General features: G+C 52.0%; 7 protein-coding genes across 7 annotated transcripts; 3 read left to right on the plus strand and 4 right to left on the minus strand.

Annotated features, from left to right (window-relative positions):
- Positions 1–685: 685 nt before the first annotated feature.
- Positions 686–2,749, minus strand: M436DRAFT_47943 (uncharacterized protein; the record flags this gene model as incomplete). The annotated part of the gene is made up of 2 exons (XM_013571049.1): positions 686–1,689; positions 1,768–2,749. The coding sequence occupies 2 exons, from the start codon at positions 2,747–2,749 to the stop codon at positions 686–688; spliced, it is 1,986 nt and encodes a 661-aa protein (XP_013426503.1).
- An 842-nt stretch (positions 2,750–3,591) lies between these two features.
- On the plus strand, positions 3,592–4,096 carry M436DRAFT_48242 (uncharacterized protein; the record flags this gene model as incomplete). The annotated part of the gene is made up of 4 exons (XM_013571101.1): positions 3,592–3,652; positions 3,708–3,734; positions 3,795–3,915; positions 3,973–4,096. 4 exons carry the CDS (start codon positions 3,592–3,594, stop codon positions 4,094–4,096), a joined length of 333 nt encoding a protein of 110 aa, XP_013426555.1.
- A 297-nt stretch (positions 4,097–4,393) lies between these two features.
- Positions 4,394–7,801, plus strand: M436DRAFT_64585 (uncharacterized protein; the record flags this gene model as incomplete). The annotated part of the gene is made up of 12 exons (XM_013571280.1): positions 4,394–5,087; positions 5,148–5,370; positions 5,424–5,488; positions 6,081–6,142; positions 6,265–6,266; positions 6,375–6,495; positions 6,559–6,605; positions 6,661–7,005; positions 7,058–7,075; positions 7,226–7,454; positions 7,488–7,566; positions 7,635–7,801. 12 exons carry the CDS (start codon positions 4,394–4,396, stop codon positions 7,799–7,801), a joined length of 2,052 nt encoding a protein of 683 aa, XP_013426734.1.
- Positions 7,802–9,021: 1,220 nt separating this feature from the next.
- M436DRAFT_48735 (putative ubiquitin C-terminal hydrolase) lies at positions 9,022–10,260 on the minus strand (the record flags this gene model as incomplete). Its single annotated transcript, XM_013571182.1, has 1 exon — positions 9,022–10,260. A coding segment is annotated over one exon (1,239 nt), but the record flags the coding sequence as incomplete, so codon positions are not given.
- Positions 10,261–12,434: 2,174 nt separating this feature from the next.
- M436DRAFT_82693 (uncharacterized protein) lies at positions 12,435–13,074 on the plus strand (the record flags this gene model as incomplete). The annotated part of the gene is made up of 6 exons (XM_013571407.1): positions 12,435–12,471; positions 12,525–12,575; positions 12,628–12,659; positions 12,712–12,728; positions 12,800–12,909; positions 12,965–13,074. The coding sequence occupies 6 exons, from the start codon at positions 12,435–12,437 to the stop codon at positions 13,072–13,074; spliced, it is 357 nt and encodes a 118-aa protein (XP_013426861.1).
- A 287-nt stretch (positions 13,075–13,361) lies between these two features.
- Positions 13,362–14,255, minus strand: M436DRAFT_48009 (TBC-domain-containing protein; the record flags this gene model as incomplete). Its single annotated transcript, XM_013571061.1, has 1 exon — positions 13,362–14,255. The coding sequence occupies one exon, from the start codon at positions 14,253–14,255 to the stop codon at positions 13,362–13,364; it is 894 nt and encodes a 297-aa protein (XP_013426515.1).
- Positions 14,256–18,476: 4,221 nt separating this feature from the next.
- On the minus strand, positions 18,477–19,249 carry M436DRAFT_82695 (uncharacterized protein; the record flags this gene model as incomplete). Its single annotated transcript, XM_013571408.1, has 2 exons — positions 18,477–18,613; positions 18,667–19,249. The coding sequence occupies 2 exons, from the start codon at positions 19,247–19,249 to the stop codon at positions 18,477–18,479; spliced, it is 720 nt and encodes a 239-aa protein (XP_013426862.1).
- Positions 19,250–19,827: the final 578 nt, after the last annotated feature.

Consider the following 19,827-nt stretch of genomic DNA (forward strand, 5'->3'; position numbering starts at 1 on the left):
AGAACTGGCTTTCCTACCAGGTATCCAACAACACTCAACGAGAAGAACGAATGATCTGCCTTTTTGACGCCGGAACCCATCCCCCCCATTTCTGTAGGCGCATGGAAAATATGTCTGCCCTACCATGGTTGCCCTCCTTGAACAATGCAAACAATGCCATTCGGTCCACAACAAAGGAGAAATGAGCGAAAGTCAGAAATATGTGCAGCAGCGTGCGTATTACATTGCGCTTGCTCTTCTTGTCCAAAAGACATCGAGCACCCTTCCTCCTCATGGCTGATCTTGAACAAAACATGAAAACAGAGAAAGACTGGGTCGTGAGCTTGTTATTGTCGTTAAAGATGGGTATGTCTGGGCCCCGTTGGTCGATCGGCTTCTGCAACCGTTCCAGCAGATTACGGTTTTAATGATCAGGCGTGTGATCTGCGAGCGGAGTGTGCTTGTTGCCATGCTTGCTCGCACATGTTCAAGAAGGCGACCTTTAGGTGACCGCTTGCAATAACCATGGCCTGCGAGGTTTGGGTCATAACATTGCCGAGACTACTTGTATGCCCAATGTCAGTGGTCAAACTTCAATCCTTGTGATTGCGCCACGATCTGAAGTGGGCGAAGCGAGTGCATGTTGTGTATGGGATGGTTCATGCTCGTGATGATGGGAAAAGTGTTAGGTGAGTTGATGTTAACTTCACCTGTGCAGTTTCTCCCAACCATCCAAGTAGTGCATGAGAGCCATGCCAACAACGACCACAATGAAACCAGATCCAAGCGGCAGGCCGTGATGGGCAAGTTGCTCCTTCAGATTGTCGGAAGAGTCATTGGTAACATCACGTTGAGCGACCGGCATCTTGCGGGCGAGCAGTCGCTGAATCGACGCAGCTTGCTCTGGTGACAAAGCCGCATTCGCGTTGATGCCGGCTTCAGCCAAAAGATTGTGCAAGCTCCCTTCGACCAAAGACTCTGAGATCTGGCCATTCGAAGACATTGTAGTGCTCGAGGGGCTGGAGAACGAGCTTGGAGGGGTAGATGGTGTCTCTTGCTGGCGCTGCAATTCTGCATTCTCCTTTCGCTTCTGCTCGACCATTTCGGCGAGCGTCTGGTGCGCATCATCACGCTGCGACTCTGCTATTTCTGCTCGACGTCGATAGGCCTCCATTTGCATCTTCATATCCTCAGTAGAGGCACGAAGCCTGTCAAGCTGCGACTGGAGATCGCGGGTTTCATCTTTCGGTAGTTTGTCACTCGCGGCAGAGTCATCCTGCTGCTCAGTGCTAGTGATGTCCTCTGGGTCATCAGGAGACTTCTGAGACGACTCCAGCAAGGAAGCTCTTTCTTCGGCGTTCTCGCGAGCATTGCGCTCCAGTTTGAGTGCCTCTTCCAGGTTTCTGACACGATCTTCAAGGCTTGGAATCTGATCTTTGGCAATTTTCAACTCGTGTGTGAGGATTAGAAGAGCTTGTGAATGGTCGGCTCGAGTGGGAGATCCATTGGGGGCAAGAATAGGGCGTGCAGTCTCGGAGCGCATAAGGAGTGGTTGGATAGCAGGATCAGCAAGAGCCTTCGCGACATCCGGTTTTTCGGGCAAAGGCGCTTGCGGTGGCGGAGCAGGAGGTTCGGAGAAGATGACTGGGGGTTTCGAGTCGGACTTCTGCTGCTTGACAGGTGAGGACTTAGCTGACTTGTCCTGCTTGCCTTTTGAGTCAGCGGCCAACAAGCCCTCGAGGAAAGATCTGCTTCGATTCAGATCCGAGGATTGCTTCTTAGCAAGACTCAACTCGCGGTTCAGACGCTTCACAATCGTCTCGGTGGTCACAGTCGAAGGCCATCCACGAGCCCACTGCGGCTGTTGCATGGCGTTCGAGTCCCTAGCAGCCATGACGGCAGCCATAGCGTTGGCCTTTGCGCTTTGTTGCGAAGACTGGCTACCGCTACGCTTCATCTGATGGGAAGGGTCCATTTCACCAAAGTTGAGTTCGGCAGTCTGATTGTAGATTCCAGCGTGTTCGACACGAGCAGCAACCTTATGGTGAACAATCGTCTTTTGATCCTCGCTGACGATATCGATACCGAGCTCGAGAACATCTTGCTCACGCAATTCATGTGGCTCTGACTCCTTGTTCTCGGGTGACAATCTCTGACCATTGACAAAGGTACCGTTGGACGATTTGACATCGCGGATGTAGATTCTTCCATTCAGGTTGCGCTCGGCATAAATTTCGGCATGTTGACGGGAGAGAACCTTGGAGTCGAAGAAACCATTGGCAGGTGTCGGGGCGGTTTTTGCATTTGTTTGACGGCCGATGCGCAGGACATCAGGGTAGAAGGGGACGCTGATGGTCTTGCGTTCAAAGGTGCCGTTCATGGGGGAGAGATGAAGAATAGCGGGTGTGTCGGACGGGGGCTGACCTCCTCGAAGCGAGCCGTTCTGGGCAGCGGACATTTGCTGTGACGGAAGCATTGGGCCGTGGAGGGCTGAGATTGCGGATGCGGCAGACGGACCAGACGAAGTCGAAGATACGGGCTGAGGACGAGTGGTGGAGAGGCCGGCGGTGGGCTCTGCTTTTCCTGATGGCCAGATGCCTCTTGAGCTCTTCTTGCGCGTAGTCCATGAGGTGGGATCTTGGTTGGAGGGCGAAGGCTGCGACGGGGTAGAGACCTGGGAGATGGTCGAGGAAGAGGAAGAGGATGCGGAGGTGAGGGAGGATTGCGAATTGGAGCGCTGAGCGCTCTTGCGAGGGCCGGGCATAAACATCCTGGTCATGTCGTCCTGGCTCATTGCGGGCGTGCCGTTAGTCCATGTCGCACCGGAGCGGGCAGGCGGCTGGAATGTGACGGGGGGCGCGACTGCCGTCATTTGCTGCTGCCGGACGAGACGCAGAGGTGGATTGGCGACTTTCTGAGCGACGGGGAAAGCGCCGCTTGAGGCTTGGGTGCTCGCGTGGTCGTGTGGAGGGGTGCAATAGGGTCGTCGTGGATCAGCCTCGTCGTGTGTCGATCATGTCCAGGGCGTCCGACGTGTCTCGGGAGCTTGACAGGAAGCGCAGGGCTTGAGGGAAGAAATAATAACAATATGCAGGCCGGGCTGCAATCAAGAAAGGGAGCACGTCGAGCGTCACAGAATCGAGACGCACAGACGGTCGGCGCTGCTGCAACAAGAGGTTGGACGCAACAAAGTACAAACGGCCAGAGCGATACGGGGCTAGATATCTCGACCCGCGACCGTTTGACCGGCTAGATAACTGCGCCGACAAGACGACAAAAGCACAAAATCATGCACAGAGAAGAGAATGGGTAGTCGGACGTCGAGGGAGAGCGAAAGCCACAACAAACAAGGAAGAGCGACTGTGCCTTGTGTATCCTGCTGCCGCCGCCTCGGGCCAACAAGTGGAGCTGAACTCTCTGCCAACCACCGCATCGTTCCTTCCTTCTGTGAGTGACCTGCCGTCACTCGTCATTGTTCCTCTTCACGTGACTGCCAAGCGCCCCTCCACCTTGATCGTTTGCCAGTAGCTCTGGAGGCATACCGAAATCTGGAGAAGACTGCTTTGTCGCTTCGTGCATAGCTCGTCGCTCTATAGTTTTCGACTCGTCACGATGCCTGTACCCGTAAGCTCTATGCCCGCTGGTGCTCATGGCCCTTCTACCTTTGACAAGCGTAATCAACTTGCTCTACTCACTCTTTGCTCAATGACATACTGACCAGCTCACAGTCAAGATGGGCGCCATGATGGGCAGCAGTACGTCGCATCCCCACTGACTGATCTCCCTCCTTTGCCGACACTCACCACCCATCCCAGGTGTCGGTCTCATCATCGGCTTCATCTTCGGCGCAACCAACATCATTCGATTTGGACCTGGCCCTAACGGAATGCTGAGAACCTTGGGCCAATACATGGCTGGATCCGCCGCCACCTTTGGGTACGCATTCCACCTTCTTGCAGACACATACACGGCCTTGTTGCTAAGATCGGACAGATTCTTCATGTCCATTGGTAGCACCATCCGTACAGAGGGCACCTCCCCCATCGTCAACCAGGCCTACGCCAATGCCTACCGCAAGCCCTTCATCCTGCCGAGACAACACGCCACACGTTCATAGGCTTGTGAATCCGTACAACACTCTTCAGTTCGAAGATGCTCTCGAAGCGACTCTATCGACAGGTGTCATACTGCAACCATTGCAAATCGCCAAGCTCACACATGCATGAGATCTCACGCTCCAAGTGTGCTGTACAAACAACACAATGGAGCAAACTCAATCCGTCGAGTCGATAGTCGGCCTCGTGTGTCAAGACGTCGAAATACCTCGCCGTATGTACTTTTTATACCACTTCTTGTAGCAATATCTATCTTCCTCGACTTTTCTTCTCATGCCCATATTCCCATCTGAATGGGCATGTCCGAGAAGCTTTTTGTGTTGGGGCAATGCCCGCTCAGTGCGCACCTTCTTCAGCTCATCCTTGGCACGAGTATGCGAGATTCACATGTCAACACTTCACTTTGCTTCCTTCACTTTTCTGTGCATCTTTCGCGCCTGCCTCCTGTACGAACACCCAACGTCGGCGAACGTCTGTCTGGTCTTCACGCCTGCCTTTTGCAAAACTCACTAAGACCTCTTCGTGTCAACTGCTTTCCACATTGTCAATCGATCATCGCTTTTGACATGGCCGCTCGCATTCCCCCAATCACTGTCAACCTCGAGATTCCGGTGCTGGCTGAGCTTCTTCAATCAAATAACGATCTCCGGAGAGAGATTCCAGTTCTTCGCATCGAACTTTCATCGCGCATGAGCGCCGTAGAAGCTCGCATGCCCAGCCAACAAGTCGACCCAGCGCCGGTAGCAGATCTCGCCGACGACGACTCCTCCGTTCAGCAAGATTTCAACGCCCAAACCAGCAGCCATGCACATCAAGATGGCCACGTTCTAGATGATCACGAGGACGATTTCCAAAAACATGGTCCCGCACCCGAACATGATTTCGCCCATGATTCTTCCCCTAGCGCTGATGAAGGGATCACCATGCCTTACCAAGCCTCTCCACCACCTGCTCATGGCAGAAAGCGCAAGCGTACGGCCAACCCTGTTGCTAGTAAGTCGCCATACATCAATCACTCAGGCTTCGTGGTCAGAAACTCTGACACCCAGCTAGCTCAGCAAAGACCCGAAGAACCTGGATCTTCGAGGTCAGAGTCTCCTTTCGATTCAAACATCGACGTTCATGAGTCGTCAGACAGACTCGATATGATACCAGCCGTCCGACCTCAGTCCAAAGCGCCCGCATCGCCACAGAAATTTCGCCCCCAACGTACTGAGACTGTCATGGATGATATAGATGAGACTCTTACCCAGGTTTCCCCAGAGATAACCATGAGGTACGTTTACTGTCTTGCTAAGCAAGTGTAATGCTAATATATATTTGTAACAGTCAGTACGGTAGGCTTCGTAGACAAGCTCAGCGACCACCTGGCTTTGTCGACACTCCAAAACCTGGTGAGCTGGCGAAGACGATAAGACAGAGCAAGAAACAAGGAAGTCGAGTTGGTGGCAGTGGAGCATAGCTCGATGGAAAGATGGACCAGAGACCAACGACCGTGGCAAGGATGTCCAGTGAGATTGAAAGATATGAATGATGACAATTTGAATCGTGCTTGTCCACAAGATGTCCTCGTGCCTGCTGTCTCGTGTCATAGGAGGTGATGCTGTGCTTCTGTATCTACATGCACTTTGCTTGTCCCTCATTCTGTAAACTTTCCTATCGGACTTTCGCTTATCTGTTAATCTGCGAAAGTTGTGTCCTCACGTTAGCTGCTCATGAGTGCCGCCTGACCATCGATTCTCACCCACCATAAGACACATACAGACATCTCGATCTTGTGCTCTGTTGACCGTAAACACATACAGCCGTGAGTACAAACCCTCCATTCTATCCGATCTTTCCTTTTCTCTCCCTGCCTGTCCCACTATCAGGCAAGGCTGAGCTCAGAATTACGTGATGAAGGGACGGTGTACAGGGTGTGCGAAATCCCTTTTCTAAGTGAAGTCACGCTTACACTGCTAATTTGCATTCTAACTGCTTGAATAGCACTCCATACTGCACCTTCCTTACGTCTCACTTTAGTCACAAAACACAACTCTTGTGATCAAGTGAGTTTTGCTTTATGATGGCTTCTCTGCCCTGCTTGTACTACCTATATAAACCACCTGCAGTTAACGATCTCTCCTACTCCCTTCCGAAGAATCCATCTATTAACTACAAACACATACAGCCGTGAGTATAAACCCTCCATTCTGTCCGATCTTTCCTTTTCTCTTCTTGCCTATCCTACTATCGGGAAAGGCTGAGCTCAAAATCCTGCAATAGAGTGACAGTGTATAGAATGTGCGAAACCCCTTTCTTAAGTGAGGGAGACTCTTACATTGCTTACTCTAACTGGTCGAGCAGCACTGCATACTGCACCTTTCTCCAGTCCTACTTCTGTCACAGATCTTGTGATCAAGTGAGTTGTAATCCGTGAGGGCTTATCTGCCCTGTTTGTACTGACTATACAAACCATCGACAGTCCACGATCTCCCCTTCGTACCTTATCCAAACAGACTTCTCAACCAGGTTTGTGCTCTTCCTCTTCTTTTTTCGTCTTATACTTACATATGTTTGTTTACAGCCACAACATGAATCTTCCCATTAGCAGAGCAGAGGTGTACAACCTCTTACACCAACAGAAGACCGATGCAAACCGCAAGATGGGAATTCTCTACCATCATTCAAAAATTCATAACAATCGGTTGAATCGTAATGATCACAACATCGGGGCAATGGATACCAGTATCCAGGGTCTGACTAGACAGTTGCATGATCTGGGCACAGAACAACAGAGACAGGCAGACGTTCAACAGAGACAAGAAGAACGTCAGCAGTCTTATCACCAAGATGTGAATCAGTCCTTGCGCCAGATTCTCGCGGCCGTGGAACGCAACAGACAACCGACTCTGCCAGACGAACAGGCTCCGTAAGGCATATTTACCCTCGATTTCTCTGTCTCGACGCTAATGGTCACACAGAAACCCAGCTAGTCACGAGTAAGTGGCATCAAAGACAACGAAGACTCGCTGTTGACACATATAGTCGTACTAGTGAAGTGACTGAAGCCCATACCGAGGACGAGGAAGTAACGAGGCAATCATCTTGCATAGCAAAATCCGTACAGCCGAAGCCTGACACTTCTACAGACAGGGACCGGTTGAGCCTCAAGCAGAAGAGGAGGAATCCGTTGTTTCCGTGCGATCTCCCACACCTGAACTGAGACGTGGACCACGCATCATACTCAAAAACAGCAAGATCCCTCCCACCCAAGTCTCGAACGACGGAGAGTTTGAGCTTCTTGTACACAAAATGCCTGGGAGCCAAAGCCTGACATATCTGCAGAAACGCCCGCCGAGCATTGCCTCCTCCCAAGGGGTAAGCATCATCTTCTGAGCAAAATCATATCAGCCAGCTGTTGACACGAGCACAGTCCTTCCAAGATCCCCGGCACTTCCAAGATTCCCAGCACACAGAGAGGCCGCGAGCAGTAAGTGATTGCTCTTGACACGATCTCTTCTCCTAAAGTGCGAGTGCCGAACGCTGACATACCCACAGGACTGGCTGGATCAGTCCTGAGCCCGTGGGCACATCTGACCCGGAAGGAACCTGGCAGCCCCATCCTAGGGCCTGCTACAACCGTGGCCCCGCCACCCGATCAAGTGCCAGGATCGCAAGCCGCCCGGCGGTACAGTATTACTAGGAAGACAATCTCTAAGAGTTAGAGGCGCTACATCACAAAAAACAAGAGATGATGGGGAAACATAGGAAGTCCCATGGGGAATCGGGCAGAGACACGAGAGTAAAGAGCAGACAGGAATGGAAGTCCGATGGGGACGCCGGCACAGACACAAACCATCAAATCAGAATCAGAAAAAATCACTCAAAACCTCAACTATCCAAATCTCCAAAACGAAAACGTGCAAGCCGTGACGTGACACCAGACCAGAAAGCCTATAAACACAGAACGTAAAGTCGTTGCCTACTAAGCTTCTACGACATAGCCCCAATCATCAACACCTACCCCATATCCCAATGATCCAATTCTCCAAAATGAAAATATGCAAGCCTTGACATGACACCAATCCAGACAGCTCACGACTACAGGTTGGGAAAAAGTCGAAATTTCGAATTCAAAATCACGACGTGTGCTGGCTTCAAAGTTTCACCGCCTGGCAGTCTCACACTCGCCTTTCTCCCCTTTGCTGTTTCATATCGCATTGCAGTCCGTCCTTGTCAATTGTTGTGAGATATCGGATCATCGCGGTCCATCTTGATGGCCTTATACCTATAATAGGAGACACTGACCGATTCGAACTTTTATTTCTCGGTTTCCCTCATTTTTTTTTCTTTGCCAAAAGCATTAGAGGATAGTATAGTAGTGTAGCATTAGAGGACAGTGCAGTAGTGTCTCACTAGACGAGGGTCGGAGGTTATGCACTCCCCTCTTGACCTCGAAACCTTCCCACCAGACAGTTCTTGGGAACCAGACGAGAATCCATCTGAGAAGAGATGTTCAAACTCATCACATACACATCGGCTTTTCTCTCATCATTTGATAGGTTGACATCTTCATCAGAAGATACAATGATCTTCCAATTGACAACTTCATCTTCCCTTTTGCTATTCTACACTACAACCCCAACATCGTTACTATGCTCTCCTCTCCTCCCCTGCAGTCATTGCTTCGTTAGGCCAGACCAATACCCTCCTGTGGCAGACAGAGGTACCTTCGTCGTATTCCTCTTCGTCCGCCCTTGATGCAAATGCAAACCGTCGCTAGTTCCGTGGACCCAGACATGTGGGAGGGAACCAGCTCCCAATAAACCTTCGCCAAGCATTCCTCGTGCTCGTCTTCCTCGTTGACTCGAAGGGCCTTGGGTAATGCCTCGATCTTGTGCAGATCGAGCTTGTTGCAGATATGTTGTCCGTGAGGAAACACTTCTCAACCCGTCATCTTCTCATAAAGCAGAATATATGCGACCTTGTTATCCTTTACACTGCTCTTGTCCTTGGCCAGTGGCGTACGCTTGCCAGATGACGATCCATTGGCGACAGCCGAGGTCCAAGTGGGCTTCTTGTTGGCACCGTTGACCTCGTTCCAGCTGCGCACGCTATCCGTGTCATCATCGCCGTCCAGACCCTCGAACAAGTTACGCTTGGAGGCATCCGAGTCTGCCTTGTGCTGCTCGAGCGCGCGCGCCAGAACTCTGGGATCTTCCTCGGAACCACCCTCTGCCACATCCTCGGGACGAATACGGCGGATGATGGTGTCATCGACACGGATCCATTCGCGCTCGTCTTGTCGAAGAATGTCAACAGTGTAGTGACCGCCAGCAGCACTCTTACCATGATGGTAAACGACAGACGTGAGGCGGTACTTGGGAGCACCACCCTGGGCAGCCAAACCACCACGCTTCTGAGGAGCAAAGACCTCCTTAGGGATTTCCAATTCAAGCGGGTAGCCGACCTTCTTCCAAATCTTCTGGGTGCCGCCAGTGTTGTCATACTGGAAACGCTTCAGATGGAGGATCAAGACCGGTGGAAGGCTTTCAATGAAGACCTGCTTGACAGCAGTTGTGCCAGGCCCACGAGGCGAGCCGAAGTCTCCAGTCAAGGTCTCCGGCTTCGTGATGGCCTTCAATGCTTGGATGATGTTGTTCACATCGGGTGCACCAATGTCCAGTTGCAGAGGTTGATAGGGTTCCATAGTGACCGAGTTCTTGAGACCAGGAACGCGAAGCTCCGAGCGAAGAGAACCTCCGAAAACGCGGGTGATGGGAGTGGACAAAGATTCTCCACTCTGACGAGTGACAGACTGCTTCTGCTTGGGACCGACTTCGAGCCAGCCAGCGTCAGGGTTCGCGCCGGAAGTAGTGCTGGCAGGCGATGCGGGTTGAGCAGAATCATCCGAGTCGACTCCAGCCTTGCGCATTACAGTCATACATTCATCGTGAATGCCATCGAGCAAGAAGCCAAGGAACTCCTCAGCATCTTGTTGATGACCACGTCTCATCGATGAAAAGCGAGGCAACTGCTTGATTGTGTCGTAAACATATTCGGGGGTAATGGAGTCACCATACTGTTCGAGTTCCTGGTCCTTCAGGCGCATGCGCAACTTGTCGGCAGACTCTGCGCTGTCAATGGTCTTGAATTCTCTCATGAACATGATCCTGCAATGGTCAGCAATATGCTTTTCACACCAATCAAACAAAACCTACATGGCATCCACAAGAGGAGTGTCACTCTTGAACGAGTGAGCAGCTCTCTTGCTAACTTGATCCAAGAAGTTGTAAAAAGGCATACAGTAGACGAGTATTTGGAGAATCTGCTCATGTAAGTGATTGTGTCGATGCTGGAGCGATACGGGTAACATACCGAATTCATATAACACATATTACCGGTATTTACAAGTCCTCTGGGCTCCAAAAAGGCAATCTTATCATTATCATCGACATTAAACTGCTTGAGAGCTCCTGCAAGCGTGCTGGCTCTTGAAGGGGTTGCACCATTAGTCGGGCTGGCTCCATTCACAGCAGCGGCAGAGGCAGCGGCAGCAGCGGAGTTCTTCGATCGCATGAGGTCTGCCCATGACTTGGGAGCCGCCTTGGGTGCAGGAGTGACAGGCTCGGCTGGCTTGGGCTCAGCGTCACCCTCGGGCTGAGGGGTAGCGGAGTCAGCAGCGGGTGCACTTTGCTCATCAGCACCAGCAGCAGCAGGTGCCACCTCGGTCTTGGGTCTAGCTGCAGGTACTGCGGGTACAATTGGGACAGCGGGTCTTGTATCTTTCTTTGCCTGGCTCTGAGGAGTTGCGGGCTTGGTCACTTCTACGGCTGTAGATGAAGGAGTGGCTACGTTGATATCGGCCTCGGACGGAGCCTGCGAGGTTGCTGGGGTTTCCTGAGCAGATGGAAGCTGGGAAGGTGCGGCCACGGTGGAGACTTCGGACTGAATATCGGCAGTGGGCTCGCTGGCGGAAGGGGCATTCCTGGATGGCAAAGCGACGGCCTCGTTTCCAGCTGTCAAGTCCTGTCTCTTTCTTCTGCGCTTGGATGCTTTGACGGGGAACGTCTCGTCGGGCGATGAGTACCACGGGAGCTAAGGAACGATCAGCATTGCGTAGGCAGGATTTGGTCAGAAAACTTACGTCAGGGTAGAAAGGCATGCGGCGAACGGCAGGTTGAGCAACAGACGACCTGCGTGAGGCAGGAAGAGATGGTGTCGACGCCTGGACAGAAGCAGGGCGAGGCGAAGGCACAGACTGTGGAATCGAAGTGGCGGGAGTTGGCGGAGCGTGGTACAGAGGCGACTGGGCAACAGGGAGCTGGTGAGGAGGCGACTGAGACGGGGCGGGCGGAGGCGGTGCCATATACGGCATACTCGTCTGTCGCGTGACGGGCTGCGGCATACCAGCCATCTGTGGTTGCGAGCTGACGACTACAGGCGAGCGCGGGGGATACTGCGATTGCTGATGCTGCTGCTGGTACTGATGCTGTTGATGATGTTGGTGCATTGGGTAGCCGTAAGCCTGGGGCATCCACCGTTGTTGCGGAGGATAGCCCATATGCGCGCCGGGATGCCCGTAGTAGGCCTGAGCGCCTGGGTGGTGAGCATACTGCGCATACGGATTCTGGACGGCCTGTTGCTGGTGAAATTGCTGGTAGTCCTGATGACGGCGCGATTGGTGATGATGTTGTTGTTGCATGGGTGAAGAGTGAGCAGGCAGAGCGGTTTGCGGAATATGCGATGGCCCTGCCGGCAGATGATGGTTCATCATGCCGGCGGTTGACGAGATGGAGATGGTCGCCGCACGTCGATCGAGTCTGACGTACTACGGCTAACAAAGGTGCGCTGCGGAATAGGGAGAGAGTCGCGCGAAAGGAGCCAGGTTGGGAGAAATTGGCGGCAGCGCAGAATGCAGAGCGGTGATGTTCAACAACTGGTTGACGACGATGAAAGACTCAAGTGGTCCAGGCGTCAAAGCTCGACAAGACCCGCAGAGAGATCGATGACCGCCGGACTCTTTTTTTTTCTTTCTTTTGTTCTTGCGAAGGTTATTGTTTTCCGGTTTGGATAGGAAGCTGCCTCTCTGTCGTTCTCACAAGACGCATTGAGAGCAACTCAGACAAAGAAGGGAATTCTTGTTCTCTCTTTCCTTTCTTCGCGCGTGCCTTCCAACCATTTGTCTGTGACGCTGTTGCTCTTCTTGGCCAATCGGCGCTTAGCCATGTATATCTCCGACAATCAACCGCCGCAGCAAGCACCGACGACAGCCGTTCATTACCATCGTAACGGACCTCTATAGTCCTTGGATATTATTGCTTGAACTCATTGCTTTGACTACATCACATATCCAAAATGGTTTCCAAGAAAGATATGCGCAGAAGCGACCTCAGTATGATCCATTACGACCATGGACATTCGATTCCCAAGCTGACCACGCGACAGTCGTCCCTTACGCCGAACCAGCCAACGCAAAGAGCGATGGCGATGTCACTGGTATATTCGAGTGAATATTCATATACAGACAAGAGTCTAACACGAATCTCAGCCGTCATGGGTAGCACACTCCCAATGGCAGCTGTAAGTACACATCCTGTTATCTAGTCACATGACTCGACTGACAAGAGGCCAGATCTTCACCAGAAACAAGTAAGAACAGCCAGATCAATATATCGAGTTATTGTGTCATCGTGTTGATACTGACATGTGACTGTTTTCAGGATGATTGGATGGGTCGCTGTCATCTTCGCCGTCCAGAACTGGCTCTCAGAAACCCCCGAGTCGCAGAAAGCCGCTTCGACTCCTGGTTACATGACCGTGGGCATGGCCCGTATGTCTACTCTGTCTCATTGTGTGAGCATACACTTGCTGACCGGCTCGAACAGTCATGTCCACCGCTGTTGCATACCTTCCCCTCTTCATGCCTCCCGTCGCAGCACCTGGCATGGGAAGTGGTACCGAAGCACCCGCCGCCGCTGCTGCTTACACTCCTTGATTTCTCTTTTTGTAAACGATACCAGAACTTGTATACCACTTTTCGCCTTCTCTGGAACATCTTCTCGACCTATCATGTGCTCGTCTGTAAACCGTAAACTTTTTGTTTATCTTAGATATGCACTTGGTATGTCTCACGGTCGATAAAGTTTGCGTTGATCAAAGAACGTAACATTTTGGTTCGAAAAAGGGAGGCAGGGGGTATCTAGCGAGTAAAAAGAAAAACAAAACAGCAACATGCAACATCCGTCTCCTCCCGACTTCGAGTGACCCAACAGCAACAGGATCTCACAGCGTTTTGGCGGCCTCAGCTCTTCTCTTCTCAACACTCTTCGCCGTGACAATTGGTCCAAGTCTCGAGGACGCTTGGATCAGTCCATCGATAGTGACCACACCTCTAGCCATTTTGCGATCCATGTAATCATAGATAGCAGCAGCCGAGTCTAGCTTCAGCAATTCGTCCTCGTTGAGCTTGAGAAGTGCAATGGCGACGTGCAGCAGGAAGACTTGCTGATTCTGACCAGGCACTCCCAGCACGACATCCCAGACACGGAAAAGTGCTTCCACTGACAGTGTGGAGGCAAAGGCAGTGAGGAACCAGTTGATCGGTACCGTTTGCTCATCCAAGACATCTAGCTCGTCAAGATGAGTACCCAGGCGAGGTAGCAAAGTTCGGATGTAGTGACGCAGCACGATGGTGTCAGCACGCGGGCCTTGCCAGTCATGCTCAGCTGTAAAGTAAGACGCAGGCAGCACTTTTTCAATCAAGAAGCAGAACACCCAGAAGGCTTGTTCAGTAGTCGGCATTGCGAGCAATAAGTAGCCAGCGATGATGTTGAAGCCTTGACAATATCCGATATCCTTGTTTCTGATCGCAAAGCAGCCAAGCAGCAAGGCTAGCGCATCTTGATTCTTCTCTTTCCGGAAGTACACATTGTTGGTCAAGGTACGAGGCGTGTCCATCTCGATATCGTGTAGATATCGCTGATCGTCTGGGTGTGTGTTGTACTCGGCTGCCAGCATACTGAAGTCGTCGGGCGAATAGTGGATGCTGGACTGAGCACTTTCCAACCAGATCTTGGCACGTGTCTTCATTGGGATACCGTCGAGGACGAACTTGACGAATGGACCACTGACCCCTGATTGTGCAAGATTCGCAATACCCACAGTGCTGGTGCCCATGGCCTCGACTCGATTCTTGGGCACCGTTTCTGCGTTGGTGAAGATGCGCGAAAATCTGTTGCTAGCAAGCTTCGGCTCCTCAACTTTGGCCATCAGTTTGTCGTATGCTTGCTCTCTAGCGACCTGGAGCTGGGTGTATTCAGAAGAGATTTCATCACGCAAACGCTCTGCATGCGAAGTAAAATCTGCGGGATCACACAGCTCCTCCAAGCGTGGTACGCCATCGTCAGTGTCGACCGAAGAGATGCTAGAGCTGTCGGTCGTCTTGTTGCCGTTTAGTTGGATTGGGAGACGTGAAAGCAGTGCTTGTTTTGTGACTTCGAGTGTGAGAAACTCGTGCCATGGACGAGACTCTTCATTGGTTTCGGCGTTCCCATCCCCTTGAGCTGTGACTTCGACGGCTTCTTCGTCGTTACCTTCGTCAATGGAGGTGATGGATGCAGAACGAGTACCGGAGGTAGCACGGGTGGCGATTGAAGTAGTGCGACTCTTCGAGACAAACTTATGTCGCTCTAGAGACCAAAGCCACTGTTGAACTCGAGGACCATCAATGATGAACCCATAGTTGTCAGCGATGAAAGCCCGGAAGAGAATCTTGATGATTTTCATGTCAAGCAAGGGTGGTGGTAGATCCTCGTTCTCGATTTTGTGTTCCATCTCCAGTGGCTGGTATGAGGACATGGAATTCGACCGAGTAGTCTGTGCAATGCTCGGACTGCGAATGCCCAGCATCCTTGGGTCCAGCATCGAAGCTATTGAATGTCGGTTTTGTTGTTTCGGTGGTTGGCGTACAGAGCCTTGACCACCGAACAGATTGAACAGACCACCTCGCTGCTTGGGCATTCTGTTACTGCGAAGCGGTTAGTCAAAAAAAAAAAACAGGTGCAGTAGTAAAAAGTTAGACACTCACGTGTCCGCCTTCAAGCTGGCAGTAGAATTGCGTGGTGCACGAATCGTCGAAGAACCAGAAGGGAAGCTCGGGCTAGCCGAGCTATCAATCCTGACAAGCGGCGAAACAGATGCTTGCGTGTTGGTCATGGCGCTGAGCGAGTCGCTAGACAGAGCGGCCTTGGTTTCGCCGAAAAGGTTGTCCGAAGATGCAGATTCCAACTCTTCTTTGAGATCGTTCGTAGAGGGTTTCGAGAAGACTGGCGAATCGCGTACAGTCCTGTCGGCCTCCAGTCGCGACATGTCGTGAACGGCCATCATGTGGTCCTTGAACATTGTGCCAAACTCTTCGACTTGTCTGCGCAATCGCGAGATTTCGGCATCGCGATCACTGACGTCTTTAGCCAGTCGGCGAATGACCCTGCCTGCACCTCCCTGACGCTTGACGTAAGCTACGATTGTCTTATCATCGGACTTTTGAAGAACTTGAGGATTGTTGAGTTGATCGTTGACATCGTTGAAGAGGGGTGGACGAGACTCGTCCTTGGGAGCCATGTTGAGGACGTTGATGAGCGAATGCGAGGCGGCCGAGACTTGCTGCAGTGGTCGTGTGTCGTGCTCGGAACCAGAAGTCGCTTCGGCCTCGGTCTCGTTGCCCGAACTGGCGGCCACTTCGCCGTAGACATCTTCGGCAAGAGAGTTTTTCCTGTCAGGGGCGTAGATTGAACGGGACCGTTTGCTGGATGAATATGAGTGGACCGAGGCGTCATCGCGACCAGCGAGATTGTTGCCGTTGCCATTCATGACTGAGAGGCCATTCGCCATGGTACTCGCATTGCTGTTGTAACTCGAGGTGACGTTGTTCGGCGGCGAGAAGGGTTCGAACGAGGTGAAGGTCGTGTTCTCTTGTGGTCGGCCAGCGCTTTGAAGCGATTGGTTGGATGCCCGAGCCCGCGGCCTGACGATTCTCTGGGTGGAAGACCTCCTCGAGGACGACCGAATTGGCCGCCCACGGTCGTCCATAGTGTCGAGAGATGTGCTGGACGAAGCTGATGTCTACCTTGGGCGTGAAAGACGACAAGGACAAAGCCAAACAGTCTCGTTTAAACACCTTGGTGCCCTCGCTGATCAATCCACACTAAAGGTTCGGTCCGATGAGCTTTCCCCGCTTCCGCTGCTGCAAACCGTCATCAAGCCTCATCCCTCTGTCTCATTTCCACGATCGAATCCAAGGGGTCAAAGGGGTGCCCAATCTCTTCTGCATCAAGGACGCATCATATCTCGACCCGTGCCATTACCTTCATGAACGTCATCACACTCGACCTTGGGCTGTCATATCATCTCAGGCTTCAATCTACATTTCCTGGACGACACGCGCGATACACGTTCCGCCAAGCTGAAACCTCCAACCATGACGTCTGGTGGCTCCGAAATAGATGAAAAGCCACATCTGCAATTCTTCCAGAAAATTTCTATCAATCTAAACAAAACATGAAACCGGTACTGGCCAGAGTGACACAATGGTCCGGCACCGAGTACGCCAGACTTGACAGATGGCAAACGGTTCCCAAAAATGGCCATTTTCCTCCGCTGGTTCGCTGTCGAACAGGGTTCAACGGTCCCGCATGGTCCTGAATGAGATGATCGGGTCTTGAAGCAGCAAACGTCTATCAATTCGACCAACTCTACTATTCAGACTCTGCTGAGCTCTCGGATACAAGTTCCAGCAGGGCTAGAGCAATGCCTGTCTCATTTGCCGCTACAGGTGTCACTGTCTGACAGGAAGCACTTGCGCATAATGGTCCAGCAGACCTGGAACCACCGAGCTGTTCTCAAGAGGCTTGGGAGTCTGGCGCACCATCATTGTGTGACAGTATTTCAGTGACGGCCCGGTAGGTCGTAAGTGCGTGCAAAGGCTCGACATCCCATACCACTACGCGCTAGATCCCTGATGCTGTCGTGCTGCATCGAGGCGTATTCGAGTGTGTCCATAAAGGCTCGGGAATGTACCTTGGCCGAGGTCGTTGGACGTGGAGAACCAGCTCATATTGTCACCGTAGTGGCCGATGCCCGCTGATCGCAGGATGCTTCTCTTTCTCATCTCTTGTAGCACCGGGCAAATGAAACAGAGCAGCAATCTGTACTGTTCTCCATCCTTGGGTTGGTCCACTCCTCTGACGTAGATCGGAACATGTTTTTCATCGTCTTCCGACGCAATCTCGCAATGTCGTCTTGACCGTACAATGGCTGACCTGGTCTTGCATTATCCGACCGCGTCCCGGATCTTGGACCAGTCCGAATGCAGGTGCAGCTCGGGACGTTGCATTCCTCGACGTCTGCAGGGTCCCGAGATGAGGAATGTGTGGAACAAACTCATTGTTCAACTTGCGAGATTCCTTTGTGGTATATCAGTAGGCTGAGAGAAACTCTAGGTCTCGAGGCCGCTGGCTTCCTTGAAGCTACCGCATCAGGCCTCCCTGAGAGAAACCTCGCATGCCTGCTTTGAGTACCACATCCTGACGGTGGCATGTCTCGGTTTGCCGACCACTGTTGAGCAATATTCGTGCCGCCGAGTACGCCATCGAATGCCGACAACAGGATGAAAGTCGAGTCAATGGTGACCAATGAAGTCGTGTACTTGAGCAAGGACTCGAACGATGCTTGGAGGTCATGGAGTCCCGCTATCCGTCCCCCTAATCCATGGACGGCCACGATTGCAAGTCGAAAAGTCTCCGGGCTCTTGAGACGTCGACATTCTGGAGCTTTCGACGTTAACACAGATTCTCGTATATGGACGAGCTCTTCACAGAAACGTTTAGCCTTGTATCTCATTGCCCACCCCTTCTCAGGCAGTAGGGATGCGTAGCAGAGTCTCAAGTTATACGAAGCTCAGAGAGATGCCACTTGTCCTGGTGAACATCATCGTCCTCAAGAAAACATCTTGCATCTCGATGGCATAATCACCGCATGATCACGTCGACAGGATACATCACAATTACATGGAAAAAAGAACAAGACATATGTTGATCGAAGAAGAATTTTGGATACGAATAAAACAGGGGGTATCACCCAGTGAACGCCAGACCCAAGGAAACCCTCAGAACGCCAGTGCTCGATGATGCTCTGTCACTGCGTCAAGCCTATCTGCACAGCGATGGCGACATGTGAGATGAAGAATACGACTCCTGGTCTTGTGATGAAGAATAACGACACTTGGTCTTGAGAAGAAGAAACGATTCTTGGTCTTGTGCTTGTCGAAGACGCTGTGGAAGGCACGTCAGAAAAACATGTTCATGACACCAGAGAAAAACACTCGACACATACCGCTATGCTTCACTTGCTAAAGGCATTCTTGACCTTCTTGACAGCCTCCTCGATATTGTCGGAGATGGTGTCGCGTCTGCGCTTGGTAGGACCAGGGTAAGGGTCGTAGGTGCATTTGCCATAACCACATGCAGGCTCAGGAAACTCTGCGCCATCGTCAGCATTGTCAAAAGCATGTCGAGAGAGTGAAGGCACTCACTGCCGTTGACAGCGATCCAGTCGGCACGGTGCTCCTCAGGCAGCTTGATAGCGTTGGCAGCAAGCTGGATCTGACGCAGAGTGATGTCGCCGTTCTCGTAGTCCTTCATGTACTTCTTGGTGTCGAAGGCGCGGTGGTAGGTCATCTTGGACTTGTCGGCGTCGGAGAGGGAGTGCATGCTGTCGATGCGGTCTTGCTTGATGTCGTCGACGCCCATGCTGGCAATGCGGCCGTGGGTTTCGTCGAGAGCTTTGATGATGTCGCTGAAGGTGGTGCACTTGGAGTCGATGGAGTTGGCTCTGGTGCGCACAGACTCGGTGGCAGGAGAGGACTTCTTGGGAGTAAACTTGAGAGGCGCAGGAGACATCTCTGAAGTAGGAGAAGACATGTCGGCAGCGAAAGAGGTCTTCTTGGGGGTGACAAAAGACATCTTCGAAGCAGGAGAAGACATGATGGAAGCAGCAGACTTCTTGGAAGAAGGCGACATCCACTCAGCAGGAGAAGGCATGGACATCTCAGTAGGAGAAGAGGAAGACAAGGGCATCTCAGAGTAAGCGAAGGAGAACTTGACAGGAGAAGACATGCTTGATGATGAGGTGGTATGGATGTTGAATGAGAAGAAGAGTGTGATGAAGGTTGGTATGATGTTTGAGGTTGGTGGTGGAAGAAGGATGTAGGGCGCGAGTGGTGGTGAGAAGGTATGGGTGCGTGGGGAGGAGTAAGTGAAGTGAGTGTGAGGGTGGTTGGGTGGTCGACTTAGGCGGTCCAAGCTTTGGTCGTCCTTTTGCTCGGCCTGCGTTAGGTTCTACCACTTTCCGTACGAGCACATGATGATGCAATCCTCGGCGAGGGGATACTCCCTGTGGTCGACACTGGGTTGTTCGCCAACGAAAGACATCACAATGGTTGGGTTGGGTCGGGGAGGCAGGAGGAAGGTTGGCAGGATCTGAGCAGAGGAACCTATCTTTCCATCTATCTGCCTGCCTACTTGCCTGATACCAGTCTACGCATGTTCAAGACTGAGAAAATACTGATCTTATACATCTTACTGTCTTTGAGGTTGCGAGCCCTGGTCGATAGCACGCCGTGCCTGGCCAAATCGGCGCGGCAGCCTGCACAACATAACCGCTACCTCGACATCTCCTAAGTGTCCCATTGTGT

The sequence above is a fragment of the Aureobasidium namibiae genome (assembly GCF_000721765.1).
Source record: "Aureobasidium namibiae CBS 147.97 unplaced genomic scaffold scaffold_10, whole genome shotgun sequence".
In the NCBI taxonomy this organism is placed as follows: Eukaryota; Fungi; Ascomycota; class Dothideomycetes; order Dothideales; family Saccotheciaceae; genus Aureobasidium; species Aureobasidium namibiae.